Raw genomic sequence first — 19,880 nt, forward strand, 5'->3', positions numbered from 1 at the left:
AGAACAGGAATACATAAGCCATATAAAAGCTAGAATATATCTGATGATAGTGGACTAAATATCTGGAGAAAAAAGGTTACAGACTTATTTATTTCTTCAAAATAACATTGAAATGCTACATGCATTTTCCCTGTTAATGTATCTCTAGTGATTATGTATGGGCATCATATTTGCTATGAACACTTAGGTCAGCTTGTCCTTGCAAAGGTCTCTTTCCAGTGCACAGATTCAGCCTCCCATAAGCATAGTCCTGTGTAGCAAATTGTAATCCAGCACACAGTAGATTAAATCATTGAATTCTTTATTGTTCCATATTAAAAACAGACTCCAGTGGTTTAACAGTGGTATTGTATATAATGGTCAACACATTTCAGTTATACAACCTACTCGTGACATACGTCTCTCAGGAGTAAGGTTGTATAACCGAAATGCGTTGACAATTATATACCATTGGAGATTGTTTTTAATATGGAACAATTAAAGGGGTTATCCGACTTAAAAAAATGTGTTAGGGCTGCTTTATACATCATTAAAGATACATTTCTAATGTACTCACTTTATGGATTTTGCGCTGTTTCCACACTGCTCATTTGGGTCATGTGACCCCCGACGTCATCAACCCTTCTCTGGCACTGACGTCTCGTTTATAAGCTTCTCCCTGCTTGAGGGAGTGGCCCAGCTCTGTAAACGAGACGTCAGAGCCTTTGGTGCCCGCCCCCTCTCTGCCGCGATCTCATTAGCATATCAATAGAGCAGCAGGGCTGATAGTACTGTGCAAAACAGGAGCTCCTGTGTTGCACTGAAAGAGTGTACAGGAGAGCTCTGATAAGGAAAGGGTTACCCAGGTGCTGCCAGTCGCTGTATTGCTGTGATCCAGGAGCAGGAATAAAGGACAAGCAGCTCAGCCAATAAAAGGGAGAAGGCAAGTCAGGACAGCCAATTAGATGAAAGACCGGCCCTCCCTGCTGTTTACACTGGAGAGTAAAGACATGTGCTTCTGCCTGGGCTCTTAGGTTTCCCGGGGAGAGGAAGGTGGGGGATACTGCATTGTGTGTATTGTGTGTATGGAGGGGTGGGGGAGACTGCATTGTGTGTATGGAGCGGTGGGGGACACTGCATTGTGTATATTGTGTGTATGGAGTTGTGGGGGACACTGCATTGTGTGTATGGAGTTGTGGGGGACACTGCATTGTGTGTATGGGGTGTATGGAGGGGTGGGGGAGACTGCATTGTCTGTATGGAGCGGTGGGGGACACTGCATTGTGTATATTGTGTGTATGGAGGGGTGGGGGACACTGCATTGTGTGTATGGGGTGGGGATGACTGCATTGTGTATATTGTGTGTATGGGGTGGGGGAGGGGGACCCTGTATTGTGTGTATGGAGGGGTGGGGGACACTGCATTGTGTATATTGTGTGTATGGAGGGGTGGGGGACACTGCATTGTGTATATTGTGTGTATGGAGGGGTGGGGGACACTGCATTGTGTATATTGTGTGTATGGAGGGATGGGGGACACTGCATTGTGTATATTGTGTGTATGGAGGGGTGGGGGACACTGCATTGTGTATATTGTGTGTATGGAGGGGTGGGGGACACTGCATTGTGTATATTGTGTGTATGGAGGGGTGGGGGACACTACATTGTGTATATTGTGTGTATGGAGGGGTGGGGACACTGCATTGTGTATATTGTGTGTATGGAGGGGTGGGGGACACGGCATTGTGTGTATGGAGGGGTGGGGGACACGGCATTGTGTGTATGGAGGGGTGGGGGTGACTGCATTGTGTATATTGTGTGTATGGGGTGGGGGAGGGGGACCCTGTATTGTGTGTATGGAGGGGTGGGGGACACTGCATTGTGTATGGAGGGGTGGGGGACACTGCATTGTGTATGGAGGGGTGGGGGTGACTGCATTGTGTATATTGTGTGTATGGAGGGGTGGGGGTGACTGCATTGTGTATATTGTGTGTATGGGGTGGGAGAGGGGGACCCTGTATTGTGTGTATGGAGGGGTGGGGGACCCTGCATTGTGTGTTTGGAGGGGTGGGGGACCCTGCATTGTATATGGGGGAGGGGGGACAGTGACTACATAGTATATAGTCAACATAGATATGGCTGTAATATAGCTTAGATAGATATAGGTGTCATATATGACACCTATATCTATCTAAGCTATATTAGATATGTACAGCTTAGATACACAGAGCTGCCTCAGAGCTTAGATACACAGAGCTGCCTCAGAGCTTAGGGTACTTTCACACTTTCGGCAGGACGGATCCGACAGGCTGTTCACCATGTCGGATCCGTCCTGCGGCTATTTCGCCATGCCGCCGGACCGCCGCTCCGTCCTAGACCCATATGCGTAGAACTGTAATATCTGGCGTAATCAGGTGGTATTATACTATATATTTTTTTACATTTCTCCTTCATTCCACCTGTTGTTGGTTTTCCCAATAAACACAGATACTGATATTTATACCACCCACAATGTCTATCACACTGCAGTTCAGTATATAATGTTCTCCTCATCCAATGAACAAAGTTCAAATTCCTGATCCTTGACTTGTTGGGTTGCAACAGGTGCATAGATGAGCATCATAGCGGTTTTCAAGAACAGTCTTTTGCAGCATGAAAATAACAACAGGCCTGCAAAACACAGTAATAATACTGTAGCACATGCAAGCATGACCGTAATGGCAAGAACCAAGATGGGAGATTCAAGGACTACTAGTATCCTGTGAGTCCAGCGTTGTCTATCAACTGCTTTTTTGATGAATGGATGGCTTGATGGACCTAACAAGAGTCCCCTTCTCATCATCATTTGCTGGGATGAAGGTGCAGCAAGAGTCTCCAATAACTGCACAAACTCCTTAAGAAGCTCGGATAATTTCAAGAGCATATTGGTTCTGCGCAGCCATCAGCCTTCCAGGCCTCGTCTGTGATATTTCTAAACTTTAATAGCTCATGCCTGTGTTTCTAGATCCATTTTGCATTTGTTGGTGATTTTACTCCAGGGGTCAGCCAACTTGCAAAAAAGATTTCAGCCTTTAAGGTCATCTGGAACCTTCTCTGAAGAAAAGTATGGACTTCTCTTTGTTCGCAAATGTTCACTTGGAACCCACACTTGCTTAGGGATTACCAAAAAGGGGAGGATTCATTTAACTATTGAGCACACACATAACACACCTGACTAGTCTGGTATATGCGATACTTCCATATTGCCAATATACATCCATCAGTACAGTAGTCCATTGGCTCAAGTATTTCTCATATTTGACCATTTTACTTTGTGTTTGTCCCCAACCTTTGTCTTTTCTGATCTTTAAAATAACCTACATCAAATTCCCTCTTGTACTTGATTTTGAGACCATTCTCTTCTGGATATCCACTCGAAGTTAATGAAGTTATAAAATCTCTCCAAACTTCTTTAATTTGGTCAGTATAATTTGCCAAACTAAAATCTGAAGTGAAGAGGGTCTGCCCCCTCTGTCTTATTGAGCTTTTCTGCAGCGCGTTAAATGGATCCATGCTGATCTATCTTCCACTTTGACAGCTGTTGACATTGCAAGAATTACCTCAAAAGGGCCCAGGAACTATGGCTGCTTCCACCCAGTTTTCTGGTTGCGAATATACTGGGAGTTCACTGGGAGAGGTTCCTCTTGCTTGGACGGCTGTTTACAAATCCAAATTGTTGGATTATATTTGGTTATGTAGTGTAGCCTTACTCACTCATCTGCCTGCACAGAGACATACACTGGCACAAGTGGTCTGAGCAGTATTAGTCCAACAATTTGGAGGGTGAGATTAGGCACTGCTGTGGTGTCAGTTTCAATTACTGACCACTATTTGTATGGGCACATTCTGGTTGCAAGGTGTGTAGGGATTGTGCATCTCAATATTTATCACCACCTGAAGCATCCTGATAGCCTGTTCTTGAATAATGTATGTGGGTTAAGTGGCCCTTATTTTAGTGAAGAAGCTATTAATAAAGTATTTTTTTTGTTTTGATTTAACGTTCTATCCAAGCTGAGATTTCTAGTATTACCCGGAACGTCTACTTCCTTATCGTTATTAGTGTTAATTTGGACGGCTGTTTACCAGTCACCTGTTCACAACAAAAGCTAGTAGCTTTGATTAATTCATTTGTGAGAAATTGTTGCCAACCTTCTATAGTTTGGGGTAAGAGTGGTCGAAGCACACCCTTTCTGGTGTTAAAGTCTTTTCCTCATGTGAAACCCTTTGCCCTAAATAAAGTCTCTCTGTCTGACGCATTTACACCTTTTTGTTTATTTGCTGTATGTCCTTTTTAGCTTGACAAGTTGGAATCTTCCACAGTATCTTTGCATAAGAATAGATCATCTACATATTAGATCAATGTTCCCTTCAAAGGCAGATTTGCAAAATCCATTTGTACAATCCTGTTTAAAAACTGATGGGGACTCACAATATCCCATGGGAAGTCTAGTATAAATATACTGGTTTCCCTGCAAAGTAAATCTAAACACGTATTGGTATTCCAAATACACGCCTTACAATATACTACCTTTTCTCCTTCCCATGACATCAGTTGTCCACAACTCCAAGGACCTGATGAACCGCAGCCTGTTTTGCTAAATCAGTTCTAGTTTAAGAGTGCACTAGTCCTAAATAGATGCCCTGATATATAACATGTAATATAGAACTTACAACACACAATACAAACCTAAAACAAAAGGCCCATTTGACATTATACACTTTTCACAAATATAAATATTTATTGGAGCCCCAGACCAAAAAAGTTAAAATTAATTAGTGGATCAATTCTTTTTCTCTAGAGATTCTGTGAAAGTCTTCTTCTTCGTTACTACAAATTAAACGCATCCATCACCTATTTAAACATTTGGGAGGATGAAAAGTAATTTAGTTAGATGCCTCCAGGTACTGGCGTCCATTAGGTAAATCTCTCCTCAAATAGACTGTTTTTGAGTAGTCTAGCCCATTGCTTTACCATTATTGGATTTTTTTTAAGAGAAATTAAGCCAGCAAGATTTACCCATAAATTGTCTCCTAACTCACCCAGGGCTGACATGTTTCCCTTTTCTTCTAATTAAGCCCGAACTATCTTTTCACTTCTCTCTTTATGGTTGGCTCTAATCTTGAAATATTTTACAATTACCGGGGGATTCTTATATCTCTCAGCAGGGGCGGTTTTTCCCCCATCTGTGACTTTCACTTGATATTTATTTAAAAGTTCACTGTAGGTAGGGGTTTTGTGTTATGGGGGTAGGGCAAATAGGGCTACAGCAATCTTTTGTGCTTCCCCATCTGTAGATGGTGCACATGCCGGCTCTTACTAGCTCTGTTTCTTTTACTTATTCAGCAACCGTAATTGCAGTTGCTGATCTTTCCCTGATGTGGTCGCTTCAAAATACGTGTTCAAATGATCTAAATGAACTTTCAGAAAAGCTTCCTGCCTTTGGCCAGGAGACCGTAAGTGATGACGTCCTTTTGTACCACATTCCACACCACTTATTATTGTCCGGCTTTTCGTGACACGTGCCTGATAGTGGAGATGTCGTGTGATTACAAACCACAAAATAAATGACTAATTTATGTCTTAGGGGCAACTCGGTCACAGACAGGCTAACAAAGCAATGTGCAATGCTTTGCTAGGTATCAGTCTTACTAATACGGCACCATTTAGTATTATAGTTAGTATCTGTCACCTCACTTGCGGTTCCCAGGGTGAAGCCTACTGACACCACTGTCCCTTTATGTTAACTCAAGCTGAGGTAACAACGCGGTCTCGGATTCTTCTACTCCATAGTGCTAACAGTAATGTCCAAAACAACATATCATAAGTGTATTGCATACCAAAATATGGAGTTTCAATTTCTCGTTGTATGCAACAGATGGTTAGTACAACAATTACAGACAGTTAATACAAAAACAAAACACAATTACATATACCAAAGAATAGTACAACACCCAAGGGGTTTTTGTGGTCTCTCTGGGTCTTTTGCACTGGTTTATATAACTAATGAGTTATACTCGTAAGTGACCTCTTCCAAATTTTACCTAAAACAACGTTTTTGGTCCATAACCAATAGGGTATCTTTCGAGGTTTAAAACTAGACCTTTAAAGCAGTGACGCAACCTGTCTGTTACCCTTTTTCTTATTCTTTTTTTTGGGATTTATAAATAGATCCAGACAGCAGTAACTTAAACCTCTGTTACCCTTTTCTTATTCTCTTAAACCTTACTCATTTCCAAACATAACATATTCTTAAAGAGGTTTTATGAGCATATCTTCCATATGAGGGAGGAATGACTGTGGTAGCAATAATTCCTCCCCCGTTCACTTTGCATTGGCTTGTGTAATAGGCTGATGCAGATGAGCACATTTTTCGCGGCCCTTGAAATAGAACAATATCACAGTGCGTCCCCCCAGACAAAAAAATGTTGTGCACCCTTGCTGTAGACTAATCAAGTTGGGGTGTTGGGGTTGAGCTGTACAAAGGGTAAGAAAGCAGTTGTGTCCATCATAGATGTACAATATGATGTGGAACTTGTAAAGATTTGGGGAAAACAAAAAACAGTTATAGTATGTCAACTTTTGTGTTTTGTGCAACACTTATGGGGGGGTCATTTATTAAGACCGGTGTTTTAGGAACCTGTCTTAATAACCCCTATGGCTGGCGGTAGATCCGCTGAAGTTATGGAGAGGTGCTGGCCTTCTCTGTCGACCTGTTCCCTTCCTCACCCAGGCCATGCCCACTTTTTTTAGACCAGGCGTTAGCCGGGAAAAGTCGCAGATTGCAGCACAAATAACCTTTGCACCGCAATCTGCGCCAGAAATTCACCTTATATAGGCATATTTCTGGATGGTAAATGACTCCAATGGTGTTTGGATCTAGTAGGGTTTATTCGGAGGGGAGATTTGCTAATAAAGAGAGGCTTATTCATGTTTGATTTTATCGACCAGTCTTTTCAATGACTATCATGTAATACAACATTTGCCCAGTGATAACCAACAGGTCTGAGTCCAATTAATGTGTGCCACACAAGGACCTATAGAAATTTGGTTCAAAATGGTCTAATATTCATTTTGTTTACAGAATCTGCTAGAAAAATCCACTGAAAGAGAAACTCGTCAGGAGTATGCCCTGGCCATGATCCAGTGCAAAGTTCTGAAGCAACTGGAAAACTTGGAGCAGCAGAAATATGATGATGAAGATATAGTTGATGATATCAAATTCCTCTTGGAAAAACTCGGAGAAAGTGTGCAAGATTTAAGGTATGCAGTTCTTAGTTGGTGTTAGTCTGATGTCCCTGTTATTTAGGTGTTTAAAATCTGGTTTCCCTGTTTAGGTGTTTAAAAATCCTTTGTCTGAAACAAACTGTTATACCAAGATGTGTATAGCACTCAGCCCTCTAAGAGTTTGCAATAAACTCATTTCATGTGGCGCCGATAAATCGTATACATTTTTTCTTTGTCTCAAACAAATTTTACAGAATACATAGCACTCGCCCACCTAGTTCATTTGTGGTACCATCTATGCATGTTGTAATTTATTTTAGGTTTCTCAGCTGTTACTCATGTGGCTTGTGCATTTCCAAGCCACGTGTGCTAGCCTACAAAACATGGTCCTGGTTAAACTTCCTCAACAATGACATTAAAATTTAAAAAAACATCCCAAAAGTGTACCTTTTTATTTATTTTTTTATTTTAAATTTATGTCTGAAGTAAATTTAGTTGACGTGCATTTTAACCCCCTAGTGACATAACAATTTTGAGCCCTAGGAACAGCCTCAGTCTTAAGCCCCCCTCTTTGTTCCAGTGGTCATAACTTAATTTTTTTTTCTTCATTTCAACTAATATGAAACCTTGAATTTTTTGAGTTGTAGTTTTTTTAAAAACCATTTTGGGGTTCATATGGTGTATTAAATAACTTTTTTTATCTTCCTTTAAAAAAAAAAGAAGCAATTTTAACATTATTTTGTGGAATTTATTTTTGCACCATTCTCTGTGGTATAAATCACACAGTAAATGTATTCTGTGGGTCAATAGGATTATGTAGTTTAAGATGTTATACAACTTGCGTAATAAAAATTTAAGTTTTTACAAAATAATCAGTTTTTGTGCTAAATTCCCAGACCCAGAATATTTCTATTTTTATGTCAACTACGGATGAGCGAACTTGTAATTTCTAAGTTCGGCATACAAGGTTTAGGTTATTTAAGAATTCTGTTATGGATTCCGCTACCACGGACCATAACTAGGTGCAGATAATTTCTCTAAACGTAGATGGTGCCAAATTGCACCTGGATTTACACCAAAATCTTGGTACACTCGCATTAGTAAATGTGAGCCACTCTGATTAAGGCAAAGAATCCTTTGAGCAAATAGTTATAATTATCATCAAAACAAAATACAGTGGCTTCAATGTGGATTGCTCCTTTTGCTGTAATTGGTGTAAATTACTCCAGACTCATCAGTCTACAAAGTTACTACAGTGGTGCTTGAAAGTTTGTGAACCCTTCAAAATTTTCTATATTTCTGCATAAATTTGACCTAAAATGCATCAGATTATGTCCTAAATGTAGATAAAGACAACTAAATCAAACAAATGAGTCAAAAATATTAGACTTGGTAATTTATTCATTGAGAAAAATGATCCAGTATCGCATGTCTGTGAGTGACAAAAGTATGTGAACCTTTTCTTTCAGTTTCTGGTGTGACCCTCCCTTATGAGGCAATGACTACAGCGAAGCGTTTCTCATAATTGTTATAATTGTTGATTTAGTCCTTCACATCAGCTTAGAGGAGTTTTAGTCCTTTTCATCCATGCAAAATAGCTTGCATTCTGTTATGTTGGTGGGTCTCCTCCCATTAAAGGGGTTTTCCCACGAAAAATTTTCTACAGTTTTCAAACCAGCACCTGGATCTAAATACTTTTGTAATTGCATGTAATTAAACATTTTGTATAGCTACTGAGTTATTCAATAAAATGTATCTGTATAGGACACCTTAATTTCTTATTTCTTTGTCCTGCTCACTGAGATGGCCGCACATGCTCAGTTTCATCCTTCAACTGCCTCCTGAGCTGTGATAAGGAGAGCATGGACACGCCCCCTGATCTGTGATAGGTAGAGCATGGACACACCCCCTGAGCTGTGATAGGGAGAGCTGAGACACGCCTCCTGAGCTGCAGCAGATAAGACACTCCCCTTGAGCTGCCAGCTTGATATAAATCTAGCAGAGCAATGAATGGGGAGATCTCTGGATCCATGTGAGGTACAGGGCTGGTTCTAGCTTTGTTAGAAAGTGGTTGTCATGTACTATATGATGTCTAATTTTCATTTTTTACATTATTTGTGGGATAACCCCATTACATACTCACTTCCGGTCTTTCCACAACATTTCTATTGGATTAAGGCCAGAACTTTGACATGGCCATTTCAAAACTAAGGTTTACTTGTCTTCAACCATTCTTTGGTAGAACGACTTGTGTCGAATTTGATATTCAAAATTCATTGTTCCATCAATAGAGTCAAGCCGTCCTGGCCCAGATGCAGCAAAACATGCCCAAACCATGTTGAGTGGTAATACATGTGATGACAGAGTAATTTATTGGTCCATTTAATGGCTACTTTGAATGGTTAGGAGAATGCAGCTAATTCTTCGATGCAATACAGTTGGTCAAGTTTAAGTAACCATTGGGAGATGGAAAGACATTGTGTGGACCCCTATAGAGGTGGAACGAGAATTTTTGCAGATTCCAATAGAAAAGACAGAATGTTTTGGTTCTGCACACCCAGTGAGTCTCCCGACTAGTTGAGAAACATCAAGGGTAGCTTGGGAAGCGTTAAACATATTGATTTTTATAACTCCAAAACCTCAGTCCAATAAGGAGTGAGTTTGTTGCAAGACCACCAGGTGTGTAGATACATCCCCCTCTCTCTACCACATCCACAAAACGTTTCAGAAATTGTCTGGTACCATTTATTTGCCTTAAGGGGGTAACGTACCAACGAGAAATTATTTTCTAGGAATTCTCTTGTAGTCTTATGCAAGAGAATGGGCCGTATGAGTGTCTATAGATGTATGAAATTGCTGTGGCAGGAAGGCTAACTCCTAAATCCTTTTCCCTAAGAGATAGAAAAGCTTGTTTTGAAGGTTCACTTTGAGATTAATATGTAGTAGGTGCAGCAATGGCACTAAAGCAGCCATACTATTGGGCTGTGTGTATAATACTCGTTTATGAACTCTTGAGTCTGCACTTTATAGTACCTACCTAAAAATACTTTTTTTGCACTTTATTATCCTGCCGTTCAGTCACCACCACTGTGTTGGTGTTTTTAACCCTTTTTTATTTCTTTGTGTATGCCAATCATATCTGTAATACATGTTTAATAAAAATGTGATGCTATAATAATGATAGATGTGTGATTGGCTCGTTATTTATTGTTGAACCACATATACTTCTATTGGTGTTCTCTTTAAATAAGAGGCTGCCCACTCACACCTGATTGACAGTCTCATTGATTGAAAACACCCAACTCTGATTTCACTTTCAAATTATCCGCTAATCCTAAAGGTTCGCATACTTTTTCTACTAACAGACCTGTGATACTGGATCATTTTCCTCAATAAATAAATAGGTGTAATATTTTTGACACATTTGTTTGCTTTTCTTATCTGTATTTACTTCTAGGACTTGTGAACATCTGATGTAATTTTAGGTCAAATTTATGCAGAAATATAGAAAGTTCCCAAACTTTTAAGCACCACTGCATGAGTGCCTTTGAAAATGCAGGCATGCAGCTACACATCAACCAAAATATACTACGTGATGGTATTTTTTTCCTTCATTATAGTTAGAAAATAATAATACATTTGTAATTTAACAATCAACTGTTTGTGATCACATTTCTGGATTTTTTTTTTTTTTTTTTTTTTTTTTGGATAGTAACAGCCTGGAGATTGAGGTTAAAAATGATTAATGATAGAAATGCTCAGGTGTTATCCTAATATGTCATTTTTGTATTTTCGAAGGATATATTTAATTAGTAGTAAGTTGTATTACTATCATATTTTACGTTAGTAACGTATCCAGTATGTACAGTAGAGTCTTGCAGCTAGTTTTTCTAGTAGGACTGCAGGCTTACAATATGCCTACTCAGCATTGTCTGAACTTGGTTGCTTTATAGTAGTTACCGGTTAGTCTTCATAGTCCTGTGCTTGTTTATAATGGGCTATTAAAAATTCCACATATAAATAATAATGAATATCAGATTACAAAAAGGGAATTCCACCTTGGGACTTCTTAAGCATATAAATATAAATGCTTTGCCACCATGTGGCTACTCACAATACAGTTGACCATGGAACAATTGGTGATTGATCATGAGAAGTGGGACCAAAACGATATCAGGATCTCTCCGTGAGCCGATGAAGAACTCTGTAGCCTTATATCCAGGAGAAAGATCCAGTATTTCCACTTTTAGGCAGTTGGGAGCTGTCCCTATCCATCTATGCCCACCCTGCCTAAAAGCGTAGTAGTTGCACCGAAAGGGAATTACAGATTGGGGTAAAGCCACCGATAACTGGGGCAGCCCCTTTCGGGGCGACTACTCCACTTTTAGGCAGGGTAAGCATAGATGGATAGGGACAGCTCCCCAACTGCCTAAAAGCGGAATTACTGGATCTTTCTCCTGGATATAAGGCAACAGAGTTCTTCATTGGCTCACCACCAAGGAGAGCTCCTGATATCGTTTTAGTCCCACTTCTCATGATCAATCTCCAATTGTTCCGTGGTCAACTGTATCGTGAGTAGCCACATGGTGGCAAAGCGTTTATATTCATATTTCTATGCTTAAGAAGTCCCAAGGTGGAATTACCTTTTTGTAATCTGATATTCATTATTATGTATATGTGGGCTTTTTTATATATCAAATAAAGGTAAAGTTTTAAGGGGAAATGTATTACATTTGAGTGATTTTGTTGTTTAGTCACCCCCAGGGACATATTGTGTTTTTTAAGTGATTTTTTTTTTGTTTATAATGGTCATTGATTTGATCCATCCCTAGCTGCCAAGAGCTACTTAATGAAAGTTGGAGCGCTCATTAATATTCACTCCACATCCAGGTTCTGTCACTATTTCTAGTCTCAGACTTATGAACAACTTTAGGTAGCAGAAGATTTAAGGATAATTGGTTGCTTAGCTCCAGACTGGATTAGAAGAGTTATAAATATCGTTGGCTCTCTGGTAAGTGTCATTAAGGTGCAGCTCACTTATCTTACAAATTGACGTGTTTATTGGACCAGTTTACAGGACAAGATTTTTCTTTGTTAGGGTTCTGCCATCTTTATAAATGGCACCATCTTTCTACTTGTTGCTTGTTCTAGCTCTTTTACATCTCAATGAATTACTAAATGGGCTCAAAAACAGCAGCAATGTCGATGTTCATTTTCCAGTTAACTAAAGCTGGTTATAGACTGTAGCATTTTTCTTGACCAAATTAAACCATCTTGTAATTGTGAGATTTGGGTATAAGGCACTGCTCCATAATATAATTATCCAATTAATGTGATCGACCAGCCAGATTACAAAAAACATCCCTACGAAGCAGCCAATAAAAGTGCTAATACGTCCAATAAATGGTAATAGTTTTCACTTTGTATAGATTATATGAAAATAATAAAATTATCCAAGCAAACCAAAACATCATTACCAATTTTACCTAGATGGAAATTATTATTTTTTTCCGGCATAGTGTTACGTCAAAAGGGCTCTATGCCAGAAAAGAACTGATCAGGCATATCCCAATGCATTCTGAATGGATAGAAATCCGTTCAGTTTGCATCAGTATGCCCTCCGTTCAGTCACTGTCAGGCGTTTTGGTCGGACATAATACCGCAGCATGCTGCGATATTATGTCTGTCCAAAATGCCTGCATTAATTCCCATTGACTTGCATTAATGCCGGTTTCGGCATTACAAAACAACTGAGGGACGGATCATGTTTTAGTGTCTCCATATTCTGAGAGCCATATATATATATATATTTTTTTTTAGGCTATTGTCTTAGGTAGGGTCTCATTTTTTGCAGGATGAGATGACTGTTTGATTGGTATGATTTTGGGGTGCGTATGTCTTTTTGATCGCTTGGTATTACACTTTTTGTGATGTAAGGTGACAAAAAAAATGGCATTTTTGACAGCGTTTTTATTTTATTGTTTTTACGCTGTTCACCTGAGGGGTTAGGTCATGTGGTATTTTTATAGAGCAGGTTGTTACGGATGCGGCGATACCTAATATGTCTACCTATTTTCTTTACATTTAACACAATAAAAGCATTTTTGAAACAAAAAAAATCATGTTTTAGTGTCTCTATAATTTGAGAGCATAGTTTTATTTTTTAGGCGATTGTCTTAGGTAGGAGCTCAACTTTTGGGGGTCTGATCCTCTTTACAATGCATTACAATACTTCTGTATTGTAATGCATTGGCTGTAAGTGTATTACACACTGTAATACACTTACAGCTTCCTGCCTGAGAGATCTAGGGGGCTGGATCTCACAGGCTGTCACGGAAGGCAGCCACGATGCCTAAGTAAGGCATCGGGCAGCCTTCCCTGACATCGTGTCCCCATCACAGCAGGGTGGGGACCCGATGGCCACCCCACACACGGCAGGATCCCGCACGTGCCGCAGTCAGCGATGACCACGGCAGTGCAAGGGATAATGTGCGGGCATTGGTGTTTTCACCGATGCTGGGGCATACAGCAGGGGTCGGCTATCAGTGACTGCTGGACCCCTGCAGCTGACCAAGCAGGCACAGCTCCGGCGCCCGCCCGATCAAAGCGGCATACATGTATGGCGGTGGGATTTCGGACCCACTTTCCAGCGCCGTGTACATGTATGGCGCTGGTATCCTACGGGTTAAGCACTCCCCACCCATCTGCCCAGGGCATCTAAGCAGAGTATAAATATAGCTGGTTCCTACACCGCCCTGAATACTGTAAGCTTACTGTTTGTTATGCCCAGGAGAGGCAGTTCTGGTAGTATTGGTTACCCATCTGCAGAAGCTACCTTGATGTTGGTAATTGGGGCCCATTCATCAAAAATGTGCGCAAAGAGCTTCAATTTTTCATGTATAGTAGGTATATTAACACTGTAATCCAGAATAATCCTTAATCCCTAGTTCTCTTTTTTTCTCTCCAAATGATAGAAGTAATAGCGTGATATACAGTAATACCCGCATGAACAATCTGTAACCACATAGGGTAAAGAGCTTAAAGAAGCACTCCTAGATTTTTATTTTCTTTGCCTACAGAGTGCAGGATAAGCCATTGTTAAAGAATAAGATAAAGGCTCTTGTGTATGCCTTGTGCATACCTGTTTTATTTGATGTGTAATTTGATTTCTTCTTTCCCCAGATATATAGTTTTCCTAATGAGTCTCATTTCCCATCATGCCTGGTTTTGTAGAGAGGAGGTGGGCTCTCACCACTGTACTGCTCTGTGTAATGGCAGCTATGACTGATTAGCGACACAGATTCTATCCCCGCACACTGCAGGATCTCCATGTTCTTCTATTTGATGCAGCTTCAGCCAGTATCCCCTCTCCGTCCTGTCATCTTTCTCTCCCCTGTCAGTTCTTACAGGAGGTAGAGAAACCAGTGTTAAAGAGGACCTTTCATGGGTCCAAATATTATAAACGAAGTATCAGGATATGTAGAGGATAGTGCAGAGATCTAACTACACTTCCTTTTTTTTTTCCCTGGGTGCCGCTCCATTTGCCTGCTGTGGCCCCCGTTCTATTCTCCTGATTGTTATGCTAATTAACAGCATCTGAGCAATGAGGAGGAGACGGAGTCTTTATCCGTGGGCGTCTCCTTCTCCCCTTGCTGTAGCGCAGTCCAATCACAAAGGAGAGCGTCATAGCCAGGGAGAAGGGGAGTTTTTTTTTTTTTTTTCTCCCAGGGGAGAAGGAGACACCCACGGAGAAAGACTCAGTCTCCTCTTCATTGCTCCGATGCTATTAATTAGCATACAGGGCGGGAGAATACAACGGGGGCCACAGCGGGCAAATGGAACGGCACCCATGAAAAATAGTAAGTGCAGTTAGATCCCTGCACGATCCCCTACGTATTCTGATACTTAGTCTAGAATGTTTGGACCCATGAAAGGTCCTCTTTAAAGTACATTCCATAGAACTACATTGGAGAGTCAGCACACAGAGATAGTACAGACAGGCAGTGTGAGTCAGGAGGTTTATATAACTGCAGCTAATCACTATATACATTCAACTACACTCCTCGTCCTTTAGATAGGGGAGACATTATATAATTAACAGACTACAGAGATATACAGAGTAGTGTGGGGAGGGTAGGGGCCTGAGAGCTGCCAGGAGGGATTTAATTGGTGATCTCATCCTGTAGTTCGCAGGAAGTCAGCCACAGGGGAAAGACCGAGTTCCTGTGTACACATTAGAGCAATGCGTCAAACGTGAGATCACATGACCAGGTTCCCTTAATGAAAAGGTTCAAAATGTATGGATGCAACTGATTTAGGATGAGACAAATTACACTGCTTGAATACTGGTGGTGAGTTATGACTACCCACACATAGGGGAGGGAGGAGCGTTCAGAGCACAGGGGGTGTTACAAAGCAGTGCTCCAAGGATTCAGCCCTGCTCCCTGTGCTCCAGCTTGCTCATTTGCATATCAATAAAAACGCAGATATCTCCAACTGTTTAGCATAGAGACAAAAGTAAGGTTGTTTAGCATAGAGACAAAAGTAAGGTATAGTTTTAATAATATTGTTTTAACCTGGTTTAAAGAGGCTCTGAGAGCATGATCAACCCTATTAATCACTAACAGATTGTGTATACGAATAGTGCGAAGGATCCACCGCTAGTGCAGGGCTTTATTAAGACCAGTGTCTAAAATTCCAGTCTTACATCTACTACAGAACCTATCGATTTAGCAGGACCGGCTGACAGTCCAGTGTATATGGTGGTCTCCTGACTAGTGTTGGTCATGTACCAAAGTGCTTGTGTGCTCTAATGCTCGAGTAGAACACTTTCCGATGCTCGGGTGCTCTACAGAGTACAGTAGTAAGTATTCCTATACAGCAGAAGCTCTATAGTGTAGTGGTTAACATTCTGGGCTTTAATGTAGAAGGTTGTGAGTTGGAATCCCGCCAGAATCTTTTCTGAAATGGAGGCTAAATTAAATTTAAATACACTGACTCGAGCATCGTGCTTGAGCACACGCGATATTCGGCCGAACGACGCGATGTGCCGAGCATAGCGATGCTCGAGCCAAGCTGGTGTTCGAACCGATCATGCTTGCCCAACACTACTCCTGACTCTTCCCAACTGCAGACATTGGTGTGGGGGAGGATTTATTGTGGTGAATTTCCATATACCTTATGCTTTGTTCTCATGGGAGTTATGGCATCAAATTATGTCCCATCTATTGAGAACACATGCACGCTCAGGCGAGCCATGCATGTATATGTATTGGGAGAGGAATGAGCAAAGCTATTTTATTTTGTAGATAAAATTTACATGGCATCTGTTTCTGTCTCTTTAAAGAATTTTTATTATTGACTGTGATATTATGAGCTGTGCTATTAATATGCCATATTGCGGCCTGTTTAATTTGTGGAATAAACAATACCAGTTGGCAAGCGTATCTATTATGTGTATAAACCTGCTACTGTGCTGTTAAGAGGCTAATTTTTTTCCCTCCTTTACAGCTCTTTTGATGAGTACAGTTCTGAACTGAAGTCTGGAAGATTGGAATGGAGCCCAGTCCACAAATCTGAGAAGTTTTGGAGAGAGAACGCTGCAAGACTAAATGAAAAGAACTATGAGCTCTTGAAGTAAGCATTAGTTCAGTGCAGAGAACTTAAAGGGGTCGTGCAGCCAGTACATATTGATGACTTATCTTCAGGATAGGTTATCAATATCTGATTGGTGGGGATCTGACTCCCAGCACCTTTGCCAATCTGCTGTTTGCGCATGGTAATCTCCAGAACGGAGCAGTATTTGTACGAGTGCCGCCTCCTCTTCAAACAGCTGATCAGGGGGCTGCCAGGAGTTGGATCCCCACCGATCAGAAATTGAATATATATATATATATATATATATATATATATATATATATATATATATATATATAATTAGATAGCCAGGTCCATAAATATTGGGACATCAACACAATTCTAACATTTTTGGCTCTATGCACCATATGTGCCTCCCACTTGTTAACCGCCTCAGGACCGCCTAACGCAGGATTGCGTTCTGCGGTCGATCTGTTCCTCCTGGACGCATCGGCGCGTCCTCTCGCGAGACTCAAGATTTCCTGTGACCGCGCGCACACAGGAGCGCGCGTTCACAGGAACGGGAGGTAAACGAGTACATCTACAGCCTGCCAGCGGCGATCATTCGCCGGCACGCTGTAGATGCGATTTTTTTTTTAACCCCAAAAAGGTATATTAGACGCTGTTTTGCGGATCCACGGATCCGCAAAACACATACTGACGTCTGAATGGAGCCTTACAGGGGGGTGATCACCCCATATAGTCTCCCTGATCACCCCCTGTCATTGATCACCCCCCTGTAAGGCTCCATTCAAACGTCCGTATGTGTTTTGCGGATCCATGGATCCGCAAAACACATACGGACGTCTAAATGGAGCCTTACAGGGGGGTGATCAATGACAGGGGGGTGATCACCCCATATAGACTCCCTGATCATCCCCCTGTCATTGATCACCCCCCTGTAAGGCTCCATTCAGACGTCCGTATGTGTTTTGCGGTTCCCAAAACACGGACACCGGCAATGTGCTTTCCGCATTTTGCGGATCCGCACATTCCCAGAACTATATAGAAAATGCCTTTTCTTGTCCGCAATTGCGGACAAGAATAGGACATGTTCTATAGGCTCTACAAAAAACGCAGTGTTCGCCCGATCAGGCATGATCTTGTGCGCACACTTGCGTTCAGTCCGCCCCACCGCAGTGACAGAAATATATTTTTTTTCTGATCACTGCAAAAACACCGTAAAATCGCTGCGGCGCTATAAAAAGATCACTTTTGAGGGGCATGGCGAGTTCATAGTTCAGAGTTTTTTTTTTTTTGGCACGAGTTAGCGGAAATTGATTATTTATTTATTTTTTCCTTACAAAGTCTCATATTCCACTAACTTGTGACAAAAAATTAAATCTCACATGAACTCACCATACCCCTCACGGAATCAAAATGCTTAAAAAATTGTAGACATTTATATTCCAGACTTCTTCTCACGCTTTAGGGCCCCTAAAATGCCAGGGCAGTATAAATACCCCACATGTGACCCCATTTTGGAAAGAAGACACCCCAAGGTATTTCGTGAGGGGCATGGCGAGTTCATGTAAAATTTTATTTTTTGTCACAAGTTAGTGGAATATGAGACTTTGTAAGAGAAGAAAAAAAAAAAAAAGAAAAATCATTTTCCGCTAACTTGTGCCAAAAAAAAAATATTCTAGGAACTCGCCATGCCCCTCACGGAATACTTTGGGGTGTCTTCTTTCCAAAATGGGGTCACTTGTGGGGTATTTATACTGCCTTGGCATTTTAGGGGACCTAAAGCGTGAGAAGTAGTTTGGAATCCAAATGCGTAAAAAATGCCCTGTGAAATCGTAAAGATTCTCATTGGAATTTGGGCCCCTTTGCGCACCTAGGCTGCAAAAAAGTGTCACACATGTGGTATCGCCGTACTCAGGAGAAGTAGGGCAATATGTTTTGGGGTGTATTTTTACATATACCCATACTGTGTGTGAGAAATATCTCTGTAAATGACAACTTTTAAAAAAAAAATTTATACAAAGTTGTCAATTTACAGAGATTTCTCTCACCCAGCATGGGTATATGTAAAAAGACGCCAAAACACATTGCCCTACTTCTCCTGAGTACGGCGATACCACATGTGTGACACTTTTTTGCAGCCTAGGTGCGCAAAGGGGCCCAAATTCCAAAGAGTATCTTTACGATTTCACAGGGCATTTTTTACGCATTTGGATTCCAAACTACTTCTCACGCTTTAGGTCCCCTAAAATGCCAGGGCAGTATAAATACCCCACAAGTGACCCCATTTTGGAAAGAAGACACTCCAAGGTATTCCGTGAGGGGTATGGTGAGTTCATGTAAAAAAAAAAAATTGCCACAAGTTAGTGGAATATGAGACTTTGTAAGAAAAGAAAAAAAATAAAAAATTTTTAAAAGAAAATCATTTTCCGCTAACTTGTGACAAAAAATAAAAACTTCCATGAACTCACTATGCCCATCAGCGAATACCTTAGGGTGTCTACTTTCCGAAATGGGGTCATTTGTGGGGTGTTTACTGTCTGGGCATTGTAGAACCTCAGGAAACATGACAGGTGCTCAAAAAGTCAGAGCTGCTTAAAAATGCGGAAATTCACATTTTTGTACCATAGTTTGTAAACGCTATAACTTTTGCGCAAACCAATAAATATACACTTATTGCATTTTTTTTTATCAAAGACATGTCGAACAATAAATTTAGAGAAAAATTTATATAGAAATGTAGTTTTGTTTGAAAAATTTTACAACAGAAAGTGAAAAATGACATTTTTTTGCAAACATTTCGATCAATTTCGATTAATACCAAAAAATGTAAAAATGTCAGCAGCAATGAAATACCACCAAATGAAAGCTCTATTAGTGAGAAGAAAAGGAGGTAAAATTCATTTGGGTGGTAAGTTGTAGGATCGAGCAATAAACCGTGAAAGTAGTGTAGTGCAGAATTGTAAAAAGTGGTCTGGTCATTAAGGGGGTTTAAGCTAGGGGGGCTGAGGTGGTTAATGGACCAAAAGTAATGGGAC

At 40.8% G+C, this 19,880-nt stretch overlaps 1 protein-coding gene across 2 annotated transcripts in view; it reads left to right on the forward strand.

Annotated features, from left to right (window-relative positions):
• Positions 1-19,880, forward strand: part of ATP6V1H (ATPase H+ transporting V1 subunit H) — a 158,018-nt gene that overhangs the window by 79,675 nt on the left and 58,463 nt on the right. For both annotated transcript variants that reach the window (XM_040433044.1, XM_040433045.1), the window contains exons 11-12: positions 7,100-7,278; positions 16,753-16,878. In XM_040433044.1, the coding sequence (XP_040288978.1) occupies positions 7,100-7,278; positions 16,753-16,878 (305 nt within the window). The remainder of the gene's footprint in view (positions 1-7,099; positions 7,279-16,752; positions 16,879-19,880) is intronic.

The sequence above is a fragment of the Bufo bufo genome, chromosome 5, assembly GCF_905171765.1.
Source record: "Bufo bufo chromosome 5, aBufBuf1.1, whole genome shotgun sequence".
NCBI lineage: Eukaryota > Metazoa > Chordata > Amphibia > Anura > Bufonidae > Bufo > Bufo bufo.